General features: G+C 53.2%; 1 protein-coding gene across 4 annotated transcripts in view; it reads right to left on the bottom strand.

Annotated features, from left to right (window-relative positions):
• GPT2 (glutamic--pyruvic transaminase 2) overlaps positions 1-7,340 on the bottom strand; it is a 29,806-nt gene extending 22,466 nt beyond the window's left edge. The window contains exons 1-2 of one of the 4 annotated variants that reach the window (XM_066242264.1): positions 7,193-7,340; positions 5,524-5,790 (exon numbers count right to left, since the gene is read on the bottom strand). In XM_066242264.1, coding sequence (XP_066098361.1) covers positions 5,524-5,790; positions 7,193-7,327 — 402 coding nt within the window. In that variant the 5' untranslated portion in view covers positions 7,328-7,340. The other 3 variants (XM_066242267.1, XM_066242265.1, XM_066242266.1) reach the window with 3 other exon arrangements.
• Between the last annotated feature and the right edge of the window lie 10,974 nt (positions 7,341-18,314).

The following is an 18,314-nucleotide window of genomic DNA, read 5'->3' as shown; positions in this document are numbered from 1 at the left end:
GGGTTCAAGCCGGAGCCCCAGTGTCCTCTTCTTAAGCACTGCGCTCCACTGTCCCCCCAAACCTCCGCACAGGCTGCCCCAGCCCTGGGCAAGTGCAGCCCCCAAGTGGAGCACCACCTGGACAGCCTGAGGAAACGGCCAGGGGACGGCCGACCGCAGGGCCCTCGGGCTCGCTCCCTCCCTCGCCACCTTGGCTCTGAGGAAGGAAGACGGCCGTGGGCTGACTTTCATGTTACAAACAAACAAACAAACAAATGCCTCCAGAGAGAAAAGACTGGCTGAAGAGCAAACTGGCGACCTGGGCACAGAAAAGAGAGCCCGGTGACGACACCCCCGGGGAGGGGACAGGGACACCGGGTTCTGTATGGAATGGGGGACACCCACCCAGCTCCCTGACGGGTCCAGACTTAGTCACAGGGAGGGTCAGAATCAACAGCAGGGTCAAGGACCTCCCGGGACAGCTGCCAAGATGATCTGAGACAAAGAGGACGGACATGGCTGGGCAGAGCGCAATCCTGTTACCAAGCTGGACCGGGGGTGTGGGGTGGGGGCTGCGAGGGTCACGGAGGAGGAGGAAGGCAGCGGGGCGAGGCGGTGGCTGTGGCTGTGGCAGTGGCAAGGGGTGGCCTGGGAGTGAGACCCGGCCACCTTCCCTTCCCCAGTCGCCCTTTCCCCAAAGGCACCGTAAATACACATTTTAAAGACCTCCTTCCCACCTCTAGGCCCCTCCCACGTAGAAAGTGTGCAGCTGCCTTTGGAGGAGGCATGGGGGCTGAGGAGGGCCCTGGACCTTCATAAACAGAGCACGGTAGGTAACTCTCCCAAAGCTATGCTTTCGGGGAGTAGGTGGGGCAGGGGAGATGGCTGTTAATTGCCCCGTGCCCTTCTGCCGAATTCTTCAGAGCTGGCCAATATGGCAAGATGTCCCGGGGGTGGGGGGTGGGAGGGCATGGAGAAGCAGCCAAAGTGTCCCAAAGGCCAGGGCAGAGGGCTGGGGCCGCCCACCGCTCTGGGACTGGGCCACGGGTGAGAGGAGGCAGCCCAGAGGCAGGGGAGGGGCCCAGGCCACTGGGCACGGGTGCTGGCCTGACACAGCCCCTGGCTCTGGCCCCGGCTCCCGGCACAGACCCTCCGTCAGACCGGCTGAGTCGCCGCAGCCCCCCGGGGGCCTGGCCCGATGCAGGTGGTGCCCGTGGGGTGGGCACCGTCGATTCTGTGGTAGGGAGTAATTGTCACAGGTGAAGGCCAGAACCAGCGCACAGCTGCGGGCCCCCGGCCAGCCCGGCGCAGGCAGAGAATAATGCCTGGCACAGGGCCTGCGTGTGCCAGCGCTGTGCCCTCCCCTGCACTGCTCAGCCAGTTCAGGGCCTGTCGACAGGGAGCCTGGGAACACGGAGCACCCCCTTTCTTGGGTCCGGGTGCTATGATGACTGAGCTGGGGGGGAGGACTGGCTCTCCGGAATGACAGGGGACCAGCTGCCTAGCCAACAGCCACCATGCAGGGGAGACTCCTGACCACACCGACTCATTCAGGCTGGGCAGGCACACCCAAGGGTGACTTGGCTTCAGCCCAGCCCTCAGGGACCTGCCAGGTCAGCATGTGGCAACCTTGCTCCCCTCCCAGCATCCTAGAGCCCACCTTCTAGCCCACCTTCTAACCCACCGGCACACGTCCTGCCCAGAGCTGCTTCCCCATGGGGCCCTGTGATGACTTCCTACCCAGCGGGATCCTTCCCACCATTCTGATCAAGCAGGAATCGGGGGCGGGGAGCTGGCTGCAGGCTCTGGGGACAGTGTCCGTGGGGAGAAGGACAGAAGAGGTATCACGGTCCTTCTCACAGGCCCAGCATCACCACGAGGGTCAAAGGGACAATGGGTGAATCAGACACTACATCTAAACTCTAAAGCTTAGTTTTTTAAAATTTTTTTAAATTCATTTTAGAGAGGAGAGGGAGAGACAGAGAAAGAGAGAGAGAGAGAGAGGGAGAGAGGGAGAGAGAGAAAGGGGAGAGACAGAGAGGGGGGGGGGAGGAGCTGGAAGCATCAACTCCCATATGTGCCTTGACCAGGCAAGCCCAGGGTTTCGAACCGGCGACCTCAGCATTTCCAGGTCAATGCTTTATCCACTGCGCCACCACAGGTCAGGCTACATCTAAACTCTAAAGGAAATGACCAGTGAGATGTCACCACCTGTGCCTGGTCCACCCTGGGCTTCCAGCCTTGGTTCTTAGCGTGCTGTAGCACATGCTCTGTGGTAACCCGTGGTGTCACAAACACCCCACGGGGACAGCAGTGATCTCTCCAGCTAGGAACATTTTGCCCCCGGGGCGTATCCTTCCCAAACAGAAGCAAGGCCAGCCCTCTGGTGCCAACTCCCTCCCCTCCCCCAGGAAAGCCAGGGAAAGGGAAGTAGGTTGAGGAGGAACTGACAGATCTTTTCAAACTCCTAACTGCAGCTTATTTTTAAAGTGCTGCTCCCAGCAAACAGTGGGCATCTGAAAAGCCGATTGCTTCTTCCCCACGGAGCTGCTGTCAGGGTGAACGGGCCAGGGCCTGGAGGAGAATGGTCCCTTTCACACCCACTTAGCTGCCCTCCCCGCCTCCAGCTCTCCTGAGCAAGCCACCCCAAAGTCAAACATGCAGCCACGTGTCTGGACCAACAGCTCCTACTGTTTGCAGAGCACCTGGTGACTTGGGCGGTATCACAGCCTCAGTACCACCACGGGCCATCTCAGGCTCCCCAGACCACTCCTCTCTCTTTTTATATTTTATTTATTGATTTTTAGAGAGAGGAGAGAGGAAGAGGGAGAGAGAGAGAGAGAAACAGAGAAAGAGAGAAGAAGCAGGAAGCATCAACTCATAGTAGTTGCTTCCTGTATGTGCCTTGACCAGGCAAGCCCAGGGTTTCGAACTGGCGACCTCAGGCATTCCAGGTCGATGCTCTATCCACTGCGCCACCACAGGCCAGGTCCCCTCTCTCCTTTTGTAGACAAGGATATGCGATTCCCCCCCAAGTCACCCTAGTCTTTCCAAATCCTCGCCCAACCCATCTAGAACCAAATCGAACCCCTTACAACAGCAGTCTAGTTTTGATCGCTACACTTCAAAAGAGGTAGAAAGCCTGACCTGTGGTGGTGCAGTGGATTAAAGCACCAACCCGGAATGCTGAGGTTGCTGGTTTGAAACCCTAGGCTTGCCCAGTCAAGGCACATACGGGAGTTGATGCCTCCTGCTCCTCCCTCCTTCTCTCTCTCTCTTCTCTCTAAAATGAATAAATAAAATCTAAAAAAAAACCCCAAAACAAACAAAAAAAACCAGGTAGAAAAACCAAACTAGGACAAGCCAAGCTAAAAACAAATAGCACGACAAACCTGGGAAAATACAATGGCCCTCTCGGAAGGGCACTGTGTAGGTTAGCATGGTGGAGGGCCGTCTCTGGAACAGACGGTTTTGGGAGGCCCTGCGGCTGTGGCCGGGGCCGGGGCTGGGGCTACCTCCACACTGGGACCGGATGAAGGGAAAAAGCGAACGAGAAGTGGTGAACTTGAGCGAAAGCACCAGAAAAAGTAGGTGGACAGAGAGAACGTCTCGACTTACTCTGGGGTAGGACGTGGGGTGTGGGGGGAGGGGGCCTCTGTCCCAGAAAAATCATGGCGTGTTTCTGGCTCAAGTGACCGAGAGATTTTTGTTCACCTGCCATCAGGGAGCCATACCCTGCTGGAAATCCTTCCCCGTTCCTCACTGTCGCATCTAAACTTTGCACCTTAAAACCCTGAGCCCTGCACCCGGATGTCTAGTCCATCTTTTCCTTGTCTCCCCCTACCCAGCCGTGCTCTCCAAACAGCGCCAACCCCTTCCCCAAAAGCCCAGAGTGTCCCGACCTCCTTTCTCTGCTCAGAGCCCTGCTCTCACATTTTCTCTGCCTGCTACAAATACAAAAACCCAGCGATCCTTACAGGACTCGAGGAGCACCGGCTCAGGCCCAGAGAATAAGAGCCGTCAGCTGCCTGAAGGCAGAGACACTGTCCCTTTCCGTCCCCATCATCCCATGCTTCAGTGAGCCCACACCCAATCTGCTACTTTACAAAAGGCAGAGATAACCCCTGAACCCCAGCCAGCTCTACAGCCAGACAAATTAGCTGAAAGGTGATCCACCAGGACCGGTTTAACCTCAGCTTTATTCTAACAGGGAGACCGTTGTCTCAAGGAGTGCCAGCTCCAGGCCTGCCAGATATCAAGGAGCAGAGCAGGAAGACCCGTGTTCCCCACCGCTGGCCACCTCCGAGGCCAGGAGAGACAGAACCCGAGCCAGCCTTCCACGCCAGGCTTGAAACTTAGCCCTGCAAGGAGTCAGATGGAGACACTGGACTCCGACTTGTCCAGCTCACGGTTTTGAGTCAGCAGAACAGGGTGTCCCAAGGAGATGTCAGGCCGTAAGCTCATCAAACCCCCAAAGTCCTCGTAGGGGATGGGGACCAAGTGTCATGGTCCCACCGTGGCTTCCCGCCATGCATTCTGGGACACGAAGTGACCAGCGCACCGAGAGAACCTCCCGTTCTGGTGCCTCAGAGAGCAAAATCAAGGAACCGCCCCACCCCCATTCCGGGTCACAACTCTCTTAGGCAACAGTGTGCAGCTATCTTAAGCTCTTTCATCAGGCCTCACACGTCTTAGGACTGTTTACTTTGGGACATTCCCCTTCTCTTGACTCCCATCTCCACCCTGGTTGTTTGGAGGAAGAAATCACCCCTGGGCTTTTGGTCGCTATACATGTAGCGATGAACTTAAGCCAAAATCCCAGCCAGCAGGCCACCAAGACGAAGAAAGTCCCCACCAAGGCCCCAAAGGCCCAAGTCTCCGACTACTCACTGAGGGGTGGCTGTGTCCTCACTCAGAGAACAAAATGTGGCTGTCCATCAGCTTGCAGAGGGGGCCTACAGAAAGGGACTAAGCAGGGCCCCCCTCTGGCCCCTACTCTTGCCAAGGACTCATTACTGGCAGACTCATTACTGGCAGAATGACCCAACAGGGCTCAGACGTAGAGAGAAAAAGCTTGAGGCACAAACCTTCCTCTTCTCCCAGTCATCACCTTCCCACCACTACCACCCCAAACCCCGTCCCACCGCCCCTCCATTTTACTTTCTTCAAAGGACTTATTCACGCACTGAAATTCTCCTATTCTCTTCCCTTCTCCTTGTTGTCCTCCTGCCCCAACCCCCACAAGGATCTGGGAGCTCCAGGCGGGGAACACAGCTACACAACAAGCAGAGCCAGGCACTGCCCGGCCACTCAACAAGTGAACCGCAGCCGAGGGCCTGACTTTGTGCGGAGTGCAGAGCACTGGTGGGCGAGGGGAATATAGTCTCTCCATCAAGTCAAGTCTGGCCGAATGTCGGAGCCGCCACGGGGTGGGGAAGGAGCCCGGCGCGCAGACCCCCGACGGAGGACTTTTGCTGTGCCCCCGTCATCTCCCCACGGGCGTCCCCCCATCCCCCGGCCCCGCAGACCCGCCGCCGCGCTCACCCGCTGCAGCTCCAGCTCGATCTCGCCGGCCTTGAGCACGATCGGTCCCCGCACCGCGTATTCCACCGCCTTCACCTGAGGGTTCATGGACTCGAGCGTCAGGATGCGCTCGCGCCGGCTCCGCTCGGGCCTCACTCTGAGCACGGCCGGGGCCTCGGCGGCCGCGCTGCTGTGACAACGACGGCCCCAGGGGCCCGGGGTCCGGGGGCAGCAGCCCCGCCGAACCAGCGCCGCCGCTCGCTGCATCGCGCACCGGCCCAGAGAAACCTTGACACAGGAAAAAAAAAAAAAGAGAGAAAATAAAATAAAAGAGAAAAACACGTCGCGCCAAGCCCAAGGCGAGCTCCCGTCCGCCGGCCCCCGAGCTCAGCCAAGGACTCCAGAGTGATCGGTGCTAGCCTCGCTCCAAGGCTGGCTGCCCATCCCCCGGCCATCGGACCCTCCACCCCGGCACCGCAGAGCCGGAGCGCTGCACAATCGGGTGCTGCAAAGCCTGTGCCCAGAGCGTGCATGCACCGTGCCTGTCGCCGCCTGGCCACCCGCCGCCGGGCCCAGCTAGCGCGCACGCCGGGAACTCCTCTCCGGCTCGGGCGTCCGCACCCGCATCCCAGCGCGCGGCGCCTGCACCGCCGGCTCACCAGCGCTCGCACACCCACCGCTGGCGTGTCGGCCGGGCGCTGCCGGCGGGCCGTTGGGTCTTGTAGTTCCCCCGTCTACTTCTGGAGCAGGTACGGAGGTTAGACCGAACTACAACTCCCAGAATGCACCGCGCTGGTCGGCTCGGGGGGCCGGGCCAGAGGCGTGAGCGGGAGTCTCGCTCTGCGCTGGGCTGAGCGGGCTTTGTCCCAACAGAGACTGTGGTAGTGGGGGGTCTGGCTTGGCCCCGCGGGATTTCTGGTAGGGCTGGTCCCCTCAATCTTCTGCCAATTTAGAACTCTTTGAGGCATCTTCTTAAAGGCGCGTCTCGCGCCCCCAACACCTGCAAGAACGCTAGCTGAGAGATGGTGCAGTCCTCGACCGGAGTTTCATCATCCAGGTGGCTCCGGCCGTTCAGCAGGGACTGGTAGGAAAAGTGGGGATCAGGAGTTTGGGACTTGACTGCCACTCTTCCCCCTTCCGAATGTGGGGTTCCTTGTTGGCAAAACGGAGATCTGCCTACCAGCCTCTAAGGGTTGTTGTGAGGATAGGAGGAGGACCAGCACCTCGCATACAGAGTACGTGGTCAGGCTTTACCTGACCACTCCATCGAAGCCTTCCCCCACCTCCACGCGTCTGAGATGATCTTGTTCAGATAGATACTTTTTACTGGTTTATGGTCAGCCTCTCGCATAACCATGGATGCCCCAGAGTGGCAGGGACAGTGCGTTTCTTCTTCGTGGTGTTCGCGGGCTCCTCTAAGGGTTTCCAGCGCATGGCAGCCACTCAGTAAAGGTTTGCTGAAGAATGGATGCTTGTCACAGGGTAGCTCTTGTTTTTGGCAAAGGTCTCTACAGGTAAAGGCTTCCTGGCTCGCCAGGAGCGAGTGCACAGCCGGACAAGCAGAGGAAGACACCAGGTCTGAGAAACCAGAATCCACAGAGAGGGTGTGGGAGAACTCGCTCACCCCTCTGAGCCGCAGAGTCTCTATCTGCAAGGTAGATTGCGTTAAATGACCTTAGGGGTCCCTTACCGTCTTAGAAATTCTGAGTCTACACCAGCTCCTTAACAGCCTCTGTCTCAGTGGCCAGGTATTCAGCCTGGGGGCGAATGATTCTTCCCCAGGGAGCTCAGCTTTTCTAAGGACTCCCACTGCCTTCAAGGTCATGTTCTCACCCACTCTGCCCTGTTGGGGAGACGCACAGCCTGACACTCCCGTCCACCTCCACCTCCAAAACACACTTAACCTTGACCTGCCTATGACGGAAGCACAAACCCTCACTGTTCACCCAAGGGTCAGTGTACTTCCTGCTGCTCTATCTCCCCCCCCCCAGATCAGAAGGGACAAGGGAGCTGGGAGGCAGGGAGGGCTTAGAAGATGAGCACACATTCATTTGCACAACGAGGAAAAACAGTGCCCAGCACGCAGTCGATCTCCATGGTCCCATGTCATCGCTCTAAAAAACAAGGTAGTGTCCCAATAATGTCCTTGCCAGCCTGTCATGATTGCACAAGAAGACAGCTCCCTCGCTTTCTCGTGAACTGCACCTTACAATTTGCACAGCACTTTCTTTTCTTTCTTTTTTTTTTTAAATTTTTTTTATTTATTCATTTGAGAGAGAGAGAGAGAGACGGGGGGGAGGAGCTGGAATCATCAACTCCCATATGTGCCTTGACCAGGCAAGCCCAGGGTTTCGAACCGGCGACCTCAGCATTTCCAGGTTGACGCTTTATCCACTGCGCCACCACAGGTCAGGCTGCACAGCACTTTCTTGCCTCTCACTGCATTTGAACCCGACACATCAATGGAGCAAGAAAAGGCAGGCAGTATCCCCGTTTTACAGATGAGGCTCAAAAGGGTTAAGTGACTTCTTAGGGCGGCACAGTTAAGTGTCGAGCAAGGACTGTGACCTCCCTGGATTTGGAAATGTGAGTTACCCGTTGTAATGCACTGAGCGTTTAGAAAGGTTTCGGTGGTAGCTGTGGTGATGGATGGTGGTGGCAGAGTGACCTTTGTCCCTTTATTGCCCTCCAGGACAGGCAAGGGTGGGGCAGGAGTAAGCCCCTAAATATTAAATATTAACACTGTAGGAATGCCCTTCCTATGCACTGAATGAGTGCTCCAAATACCTAGCAAGCGCCTGATGGCTGCATACAGTTCAGAGGGTCATATGTTCGCAAGATAGGGTACCAGTCCATGCTCCTTAACACATGTGTACCGGGCACCTGCCATGTGTGAGGTACTGGGCTAAGCTCTGGGACTGTGGTGGGTCACACATACAGTCCCTGCCTGCAGAGAACCTAGTTTCTTAGGGCTGACAAATACCAGTTAGATAATTGTGCACATGTAATCATGAACTGTGGTCACGGAAAAGATGAAGTTTTATGGCCAATTAGAGCCCAGAGAGGTCTGAGCCAAGGTTTCCGGTAGGAAGCAATGCACCAGCTGTCCTGAGGCCTGGCCGGATGACAGGAGATAGCAGGATAGTCAGGGGATATGTGTCCTCACCTGTCAAGGGAGAGCTTGCCTTCAGCCGAGGTGGTGCAGTCCGCAGCTGGCCTCTGCCTGTCGGTGCCATGGTGCCATTCGAGGCCGCCACACCCGCCCAGAGCCACCTTGCCAGAGGTCGTCGTCAGGCCCAGACTGGAGAAGTCTATGCCCAGGACTGAGCAGGACTCAGGACATAGAGCAGCGTCTGACCCAGGGTTTCCCAGAAGGCTGGCCGGGCTCTGGCAAGCCTCACCCCAGTGTTTCTCTCCCTGCCCGATCCTGCTTCCTCCCGGTGCCTCGTACAGGACTGGTTCCCTGGCAGCCATCTGGCGCCTCGCCTCACGCTCCGTCTCGGTGTCTGTGGTCAGCGGCAGCATCCCAGGCCAGGGGCCACTGCAGGCCTGGAGGTCTGAGGAGCTCCAAGAAGACTGTAGGGTGACTCTGGGGCAGGCAGAGGGAGAGGGGCGGCACTGGGAGGCAGGGGTCAGAGGTGAGAGTGTTGTAGGGGAGTGACGTGATTACATTTATAGTTTAAATTCTGCTGCATGGAGGGTGGGTTGGAGGGGGCGATGAGGGGTGCAGACTGTGGCACCAACAAGGTCCAATGTAGGCCTGGACTGGGATGTGGGCTCTTGTTACATAAACTCAGATCGGGTTAGAAGGGGCTGGTTAGAAATTACAAAAGACACTGCTATCACTCAAGAAATTCCAAGGGTTATAGGAGCTCTGTGCCAGGAACTGGGGACAAAGACCAAATAGTTTTTCTCGTACACCACAACACAGCAGCATATAGTTGAATCTGAATCTCGTTTTTTGTTTTTTTTTCTGAAGCTGGAAACGGGGAGAGACAGTCAGACAGACTCCCGCATGTGCCCGACTGAGATCCACCCGGCACGCCCACCAGGGGCGACGCTCTGACCACCAGGGGGCGATGCTCTGCTCCTCCGGGGGGTCGCTCTGCCGAGACCAGAGCCACTCTAGCGCCTGGGGCAGAGGTCAAGGAGCCATCCCCAGTACCCGGGCCATCTTTGCTCCAATGGAGCCTCGGCTGCGGGAGGGGAAGAGAGAGACAGAGAGGAAGGAGGGGGGGGGGTGGAGAAGCAAATGGGTGCTTCTCCTATGTGCCCTGGCCGGGAATCGAATCCGGGTCCCCTGCACGCCAGGCCAACGCTCTACCGCTGAACCAACCAGCCAGGGCCTGAAACTCGTTTTTTAAAAGCCATTCTGCCATCTGTGTCTTCTGATTGGGGAATTTAATCCATTTATATTTAAAGTAATTACTGATAGGAGAGGACTTACTACTGCCATTTTGTTACTTGTTTTCTGTGTAAGAACAAGCTGGGGTTTGTGTTGCCCACCACCTTTTTTTTTTTTTGCCAATTCACGAGAGACAGGGACCGAGTAGGTAAAAGAGCGGCTTTAATCAATATTGTCAGCAACTTCTGAAGGCAGAGGACTCGGGTCTGAAAAACTGACTTAACAGTCTCAGCTGACTGGCCAGTTTATATACTTTTGGGGAGCTTAGTGACTAGTTATTGAGCATGCAGTAATCACGTTGTAGAGCACAGGTGGTCAGAACGCTTGCTTGACAAGAACTGTGGTCTTACAGGTGTTCTTTAACTTTGTCTCCAGGGTACTCTTGTCTTGCATCCTTGGGAACCCACCTGCAGAAACAACTCCCTTTGTTCCTTGGAAGAATATAATGCAAAAGGTTACATTGTTTATAAAACAAGCTTTTTATTCTTTCTAAGGATTATTATTACAGAACTATTTATTTCCTTACACTTGGAAGGACACAAAACACAGATTACACTGGGAACAAGATTTTTGTTGCATCCACAAAAACACTTGTTCTTACCTAACTCGAGTGTGCTGATCTCAAATCTGACATTAGTTTTTCTCTGTAAGCTACAGTTTTTTTGCAATTCAAGATTTTATGTTTTCATCTTTTTTTTTTCCTTTTTTGCATTTTTCCGAAGCTGGAAACGGGGAGGCAGTCAGACAGACTCCCGCATGCGCCCGACCGGGATCCACCCGGCATTCCCACCAAGGGGCGATGCTGTGCCCCTCTGGGGCGTCGCTCTGTTGCATCCAGAGTCATTCTAGCGCCTGAGGCAGAGGCCACAGAGCCATCCTCAGTGCCCAGGCCATCTTTGCTCCAGTGGAGCCTCGCTGCGGGAGGGGAAGAGAGAGACAGAGAGGAAGGAGAGGGGGAGGGGTGGAGAAGCAGATGGGCGCCTCTCCTGTGTGCCCTGGCCGGGAATCGAACCTGGGACTCCTGCATGCCAGGCCAACGCTCTACCACTGAGCCAACCGGCCAGGGGGTTTTCATCTTATTGTAAAATTTTCAACATTTAGTTTAACATAATGAAGTAGAATGTCTTCTTGGGCATCACCTTTGTGAAAATATAATCATTTATATAATGCAGTAAATACACTAATACAGTAAAAGATATGATTGCATCAGAATTTGTCTATAATTTCAAAATAGAACATATTAAAACACTTCTTTTAATCATAAAATTTGTGTAAAACTTATCTAAATTCTATTCAGGCAAAAATTTGTGTTTGTAGCCCTTGTGTTTGTGTACTTGTTGAGGACAGTCTCGTTTGATGCTCCAGCAGTAGTCTGCTCATCACTAACAGCTCCAAGATTTTCGGGAAACTTATCAAGGTGACACTGTTCAGGAAGTGAATCTTAACGCTCGTGTTACATCCAATGTTGCGGGAAGCCAACAGCATCATTTGAACCAGAAGTTCAGTTTTCTGCTTTTTTGTTGCCAAGGAAGTGCTTTATAACTGCCACAAAAGACTGCCATACTGTTTTCTCCTCCTTATTCATCTTCCTGGCAAATTCAATTTACATATTAGGTTTCGAATTTGAGGTCCATCCAATACACCTGCTTTTATCTTCTCGAAAGACAAGACAGGAAAAGCAGAAATAATATGTTGAAAGCATTCACTTTCTCTATTCAAAGCCTGAATAAACTGCTTCATTAAGCCGAGTTTGATGTGAAGTGGGGGAAAAAATGATCCTGTCTCGATTAACTACAGGTTCATTCACAATATTTTGCATCCCTACTTCCAGAGCTTCAAGTTTCAGCCACTTCTTCTGTGTCCAGTGTTTCTCCTGAGCTCGGCTGTCCCACAAACACAGAAAGCAAGGATACTTTGTGAAACCTCTCTGTTGTCCTAGCAGGAAATTTACCATTTTAAGATCCACACAAATGATCCAGTTATGCTCCTCATACTTCAGAAAGTCGAGGACAATTTTTATGTCATTATAATCTCGCAGATGAGTTGAATACCCAATCAGAACCGCTGCATAAACATTGCCATTGTGTAGGAGAACACATTTTAGACTCTGTTTAGAGCTGTCAAGAAATAACCGCCATTCTGTTGGACTGTGAGTGATAACACCTAGCTGGCTGAGAAGACTACTGTTATCATGACAGTAAACAAAGTGTCTTCAGAAGAAAAGTCCACAAAAATTTGTTCACGCTTCCTGAAATGGGATACTTCAGCTGACCGGTGAAGTACATTCTTTTCTTGAAGCCTGGAGGCTAATAACTCAGCTGCTTTCTTTGATAGCCCCAAATCTCTTACTAAGTCATTCAATTCAGGTTGGCTAAACTGCTGAGGGGTTAGTGACTACTTGGCATCAGAAGAAGAGGGTGTCTTTATCAGATGATAATTTTTTACATTTAAAAACAACTACAGCCTGACCTGTGGTGGCGCAGTGGATAAAGCATCCGACCTGGAAATGCTGAGGTCGCCGGTTTGAAACCCTGGGCTTGCCTGGTCAAGGCACATATGGGAGTTGATGCTTCTTGCTCCTCCCCCTTCTCTCTCTCTCTCTCTCTTTCTCTCTCTCTCTCTCTCTCCCCCCTCTCTATAATGAATAAATAAAATCTTAAAAAAATAAAATAAATGTTTAAAATATATATATAAGCTAATATATATATATAAAAAAACTACAATTATGTAAAAGTGATGTTTGTAGAACATTAATTGCCTTGTGGTTATGTTCAATCCAAGAGTTGTTGCCCTTTAACTCTAATTTAAAAACCAATGCATGCCATTAACTGTAACAAAAAGAAATTAAAATTGCATAAAAACTAGAGCATGCACCAAAAAACAGATTTCAGATTTGGAATCAGTGATGCAGACATATATAGAAACAGTTCTAAAACCTCATGCAACAGAAAATGGAAAAAAAAATTGTTCCCCAGTGATATTTATGACTTCTTTTCTAAGATATGAGTATATAGTAGTTAAGCTCTAATATCCTATGAACTCCTCACAGTCCCACTTATTTATTAATTCACTGGTTGGTAATTGGATGTGCCCTGACCTGGGATCGAACCCACAACCTTGACGTATGGGGACGATGTTCTAATCCACTGAGTTACTGGGCCAAAGGCCTCGAGGTTTATCATTTAATCACTCTGTTTTTCTAGGTCTAATTTATGTTACTCTTGAGTGTCTTTTGAAATGTTTTTGAGCTAATTTTGAAATACTGGTTTGTACTGTTCATCAGTGTTGTGGAGCAGAACTTTGTCAATTAGCCTGAAGAGGCGTGTTGCAAAAAATAATAAGAGCCCTTGGTGCCTGGACTGCTGCAGCCCCTTCAGATCTCAGCAGAGACAGAGACGGCCGTGCTTGTCCCTCGGACTGGAGCAGGAGCAGGCCTGGCACCTCTCTGCTGTGCTCAGATCAGCCCGGGGTTCTTCCTGCTTTGCTGGCCCACCGGGCGCCCTGACTCTGCCCTCTGCCTTCTCCTGCGTAAGTGCGGACGCCTTGCAGACCTCAGTGTGGTTCCTGGTGACTTCCCCCACTCTCTCGTGGTTCAGAGCCAGGGGGAGGTGGGGGGACACCGTGTCACCTGCCCTTATTAAAGAGGTTGTCCCTGGTTTTTGCTTTTACCCTCGTTGCTCTGCCAGGGTTGGCTGGTTTTTGTTTTGTTTGGTTGTTATGGGGAGAGGATTCTGGGGGGATTAAAAACTCTGTTGCAGCCGCTGTGTCCCTTCCAGAGTTGTCAGAGAAGAGGCGGGAGAGCTCAGGATGTGACATACTGTGCTTGTCCCCGTGGCCAGCCCGGTCCCGTGCCGTTGCGCCCGAACCACCGAGAGTCAGGGACAGCAGGGGCGGTTCTGGGGAGCCCGCAAGCCCACGTTTGGATTCCATTCCAAAGAAGCAGAAACAGAACAGGTGTCCACTTCACTGTTTCATATAATATTTCCTTTGAGGGGATCTACTACTTTTATTTACTTAGATTTTTAGAGAGAGAGAGAAAGCAGGGAGGAGTGGGGAGCATCCACTTGTCAAAGTTGCTGCTTGTCTGTTCCTTGACCCGGGCAAGCCCAGGGTTTTGAACTGGAGACCTCAGCATCCCAGGTCATTGCTCTGCCCACTGCGCCCCCACAGGTCAGGCCTATGTGCGCTGCTTTTTTTTTAACAGTGCCTGACCAGGGGGTGGCGCAGTGGATACAGCGTCGGACTGGGATGCGGAGGACCCAGGTTTGAAACCCCGAGGTCGCCAGCTTGAGCGCGGGCTCATCTGGTTTGAGCAAAGCTCACCAGCTTGGACCCAAGGTCGCTGGCTCAAGCAAGGGGTTACTCGGTCTGCTGAAGGCCCATGGTCAAGGCACATATGGGAGGGCAATAAATGAACAACTAAGGTGTCTCAACGAAAAACTGATGATTGATGCTTCTCATCTCTCTTCGTTCCTGTCTGTCTGTCCCTATCTATCCTCTCTCTGACTCTCTGTCTCTGTAAAAAAAAACAACAAAAAAAAAACACACAAAAAACAGAATGCCGACGCTCATCTACGAGAATAGAATGACATGACTTGTCCTTTTAGCCCTACCTGTTTCAGAGTTGACATTTAATTCTATGAATAATTTACAGATGTGTTCCTAAGAGAGTAAGACGTGGTCGACGAGGTTAAAGTCCCCTTGGGCCACCAGGCCTCCTGGTGACTTTCTGATGCCTGGCTGACTTGGCCACGCCTTCAGCAAACTTCTGGCTTGTGACCTTCCTCCCTGCTGAGAGAGCGTTTCAAGTCATTCTAGCATTAACCGGAGTTCAGTGTCCTTATGGGAGTGAATCCCCGATTAGAGAGTTTTGGGGGGAGGGGCGGAGCTGTGACCATGCCACCCTTCATCGGCGTGAACGGGTAAAGCTTGGGACCTGGGGAGAAGGTTGGGAACGTGGCTCAGTCTCGGTTCCTCGGCGTGGCGAGGCCTTGTGTCGCGGCTCCATCTCTGATCAGTGAGCCTGAGGTCTGTCACGGCGTTGGTCACTTATGGGCTTTTGGGCTCAGCTTTCGCAACGTTTCGTTTATTGAGATCGTGATGGTCGGGATGCATTATGGTTCAAGTTGCTGAAACCCCGACTCCTGTTGGCTTGTGAACAGGACATATTGGCTCATGGCACCAAACAGCATGGAGGTCGCTGGTGCCTCAGGATTCGCTGGATTCAGGGCTCAAATCACGTCAGGAGCCTGACCAGGTGGTGGCGCAGTGGATAGAGCATTGGACTGGGATGCGGAGGACGCAGGTTCGAGACCCCGAGGTCTCCAGCTTGAGTGTGGGCTCATCTGGCTTGAGCGGAGCTCACCAGCTTGGATCCAAGGTCGCTGGTTCAAGCAAGGGGTTATTCGTTCTGCTGTAGCCCCATGGTCAAGGCACATATGAGAAAGCAATCAATGAACAACTGAGGTGTCACAATGAAAAACTGATGATTGATGCTTCTCATCTCTCTCCATTCCTGTCTGTCTGTCCCTGTCTATCCCACTTTTCGACTCCCTCTCTGTCTCAAAAAAAAAAAAAAAAAAAATCACGTCAGGGTAATACGCCTTGCCCTGCTCCCTGGGCCCCCGGGTATATTGTACGGCACCATCCCAGCACCGTGCACTCTTGGCAGTGCCCCCGTGTCCTGTGTGGTGGGTCCCACCTTTGTTCTGCTGTCTCTTTGTCTCCTTTCACCTCTTATCACCAAAACCTGGAGAGAACAGAGGACCTCTTTGTCCCAGAAACCCCAGGAAAAGTCTTACCTTTTTTTTTTTTTTTTTCCTGAAGTGAGAAGCAGGGAGGCAAAGAGACAGACTCCCGCATGTGCCTGACTGGGATCCACCTGGCACGCCCACCAAGGGGTGATGCTCTGTCCATCTGGGGCATTGCTCTGTTGCAACCAGAGCCATTCTAGCGCCTGAGGCAGAGGCCACAGAGCCATCCTCAGCGCCAGGACCAACTTTGCTCCAATGGAGCCTTGGCTGTGGGAGGGGAAGAGAGAGACAGAGAGGAAGGAGAGCGGGAAGGGCAGAGAATCAGATGGGCACTTCTCCTGTGTGCCCTGGCTGAAAATTGAACCTGGGACTTCCACACGCTGGGCCAACACTCTACCACTGAGCCAACCAGCTAGGGCCTGAGAAGTCTTATATTGACTCACTGGTTCTGACTGGGTCACAGGCCCAGCTCTGAGCCTGAGGTCAGGTGATTTTAAAGATTTTTTCAAAAAATACTGATTTTAGAGAGAAGAGAGAGAGAAAGGCAGTGGGTAGAAGCGAGAAGTATCTATTCATAGTTGCTTCCCATATGTGCTTTGTCTGGGCAAGCCCGGGGTCTTGAACTGGTGACCTCAGCATCCTAGATCTATGCTGTATCCACTGTGCCACCACAGGCCAAGCATGCCTTTTGTTTTAATATTGGCTTTACTACTTCATGTTACCAGACAGGGAACCCGGCCCTTCAGGTCTGCCGAGGGCCAACTGGTAATATATATATGGGTTCTTGACTTCATGCAGGAAAAATTTCACAGCACAAGTTCAGGTGATTTTGAGGGTAAAGTGTATTAAAGCTGGGGACAGTGGAACAAGGAAGGGCCTAGGACAGAAGGAACAATAGGAGAGAGCCTTGGTGGGGCTGCAGTGGCTAACTAGAAACTTCATGAGAAAGAAGGGGGCCCTGGCCAGTTGGTTCAGTGGTAAAGCATTGGCCCGGTGTGTGGAAGTCCCAGGTTCGATTCCTGGTTAAGGCACACAGGAGAAGTGCCCACTTCTCCTCTTGCTTCTCTCTCTCTCTCTCTCTCTCCTGCAGCCATGGCTCAATTGGAGCGAGTTGGCCCTGGGCACTGAAGATGGCTCCATGACCTCTCCCTAGGCACTAAGAAGAGCTCAGTTGCTTAGCAACGGAGCAACCCCCCAAATGGGCAGAGAATCGCCCCCTAGTGGGCTTGCTGGGTGGATCCCAGTCAGGGTGCAAGAGGGAGTTTGTCTCTGTGCCTCCCCTCCTCTCACAGAATTTTAAAAAAAGAAGAGAGGGCCTTGGAGACAGGATCAGGGGGTTAGCCCTGAATGAGCTGCTGCCGCTCACTGCTCCCCTGGTTGCAAGCCTCTGAGGACCCTTACAGTTTAGGAGATGTATGCCTGTGCGGGAAGAAGAGGAGAAGGGGGAAGGGAAAGGTGCTGGCATGCCCCTCCAGGAAAAAGAGCACACTGGGTCCTTTGTTTTGAGGGTTCTTTTTTTTCCTGAAGTGAGAAGCAGGGAGGCAAAGAGACAGACTCCTGCATGTGCCCGACCGGCATCCACCCGGTATGCCCACCAGGGGGTGATGCTCTGCCCATCTAGGGCGTTGCTCCATTGCAACCGGAACCATTCTAGTGCCTGAGGTGGCTGAGGCCATGGAGCCATCCTCAGTGCCCGGGCCAACTTTGCTCCAATGGAGCCTTGGCTGTGAGAGGAAGAGAGAGACAGAGAGGAAGGAGAGGGGAAGGGGTGGAGAAGCAGATGGGCGCTTCTCCTGTGTGCCTTGGTCAGGAATCGAGCCCGGGACTTCCACACGCCAGCAGACACTCTACCACTGAGCCAACCAGCCAGGGCCAGGGCCTTGAGGGTTTTTAAAGACTGGGAATGTAGCTGGGAGGGTTTCTGTAGAATATTCATCAGCCTCCCCAGGTGTGCACTTTCTGGGTTGTGGTCCCCACTGATGGCCTGAAGCTAATGTATAACTGAGACCTAGATGTTCTTGCCAGGGAGGTGACCTTCAGTGTCTGGCTGTAAGCTGCTCGGCCAGTTTGTTCAGCTATTTGTGTCGGTTTCCCCATCCTACGTGCTAAGGAATTGTCTTTTTTTTTGGTATTTTTCTGAAGCTGGAAACGGGGAGGCAGTCAGACAGACTCCCACATGCACCCGACCGGGATTCACCCGACATGCCCACCAGGGGACGATGTCTGCCCATCTGGGGCGTCACTCTGTTGCAACCAGGGCCATTCTAGCACCTGAGGCAGAGGCCACAGAGCCATCCTCAGCGCCCGGGCCAACTTTGCTCCAATGGAACCTTGGCTGCAGGAGGGGAAGAGAGAGACAGAGAGAAAGGAGAGGGGGAGGGGTGGAGAAGCAGATGGGCGCTTCTCCTCTATGCCCTGGCCAGGAATCGAACCTGGGACTCCTGCATGCCAGGCTAACTCTCTACCACTGAGCCGACCGGCCAGGGCCTCACCACTTATTTTATACGTCAGAATCCAAGGGGAAGATGTGAGGGGTTCCATAAAACCCACGGGTTATCGATCAGGGAGGCGGGAGAAAGCAAAGAGGGAAAATCTTTGGGATTGGATAAAAAGTCAAAGGAATAGATACACGCTTACATAGGTGGGCGTAGGAT

This window comes from Saccopteryx bilineata, chromosome 9 (assembly GCF_036850765.1).
Source record: "Saccopteryx bilineata isolate mSacBil1 chromosome 9, mSacBil1_pri_phased_curated, whole genome shotgun sequence".
NCBI classification, from domain to species: Eukaryota; Metazoa; Chordata; class Mammalia; order Chiroptera; family Emballonuridae; genus Saccopteryx; species Saccopteryx bilineata.
Note: the sequence above shows the minus strand (reverse complement) of the source record. Positions and strands in the feature narration are given on the sequence as shown.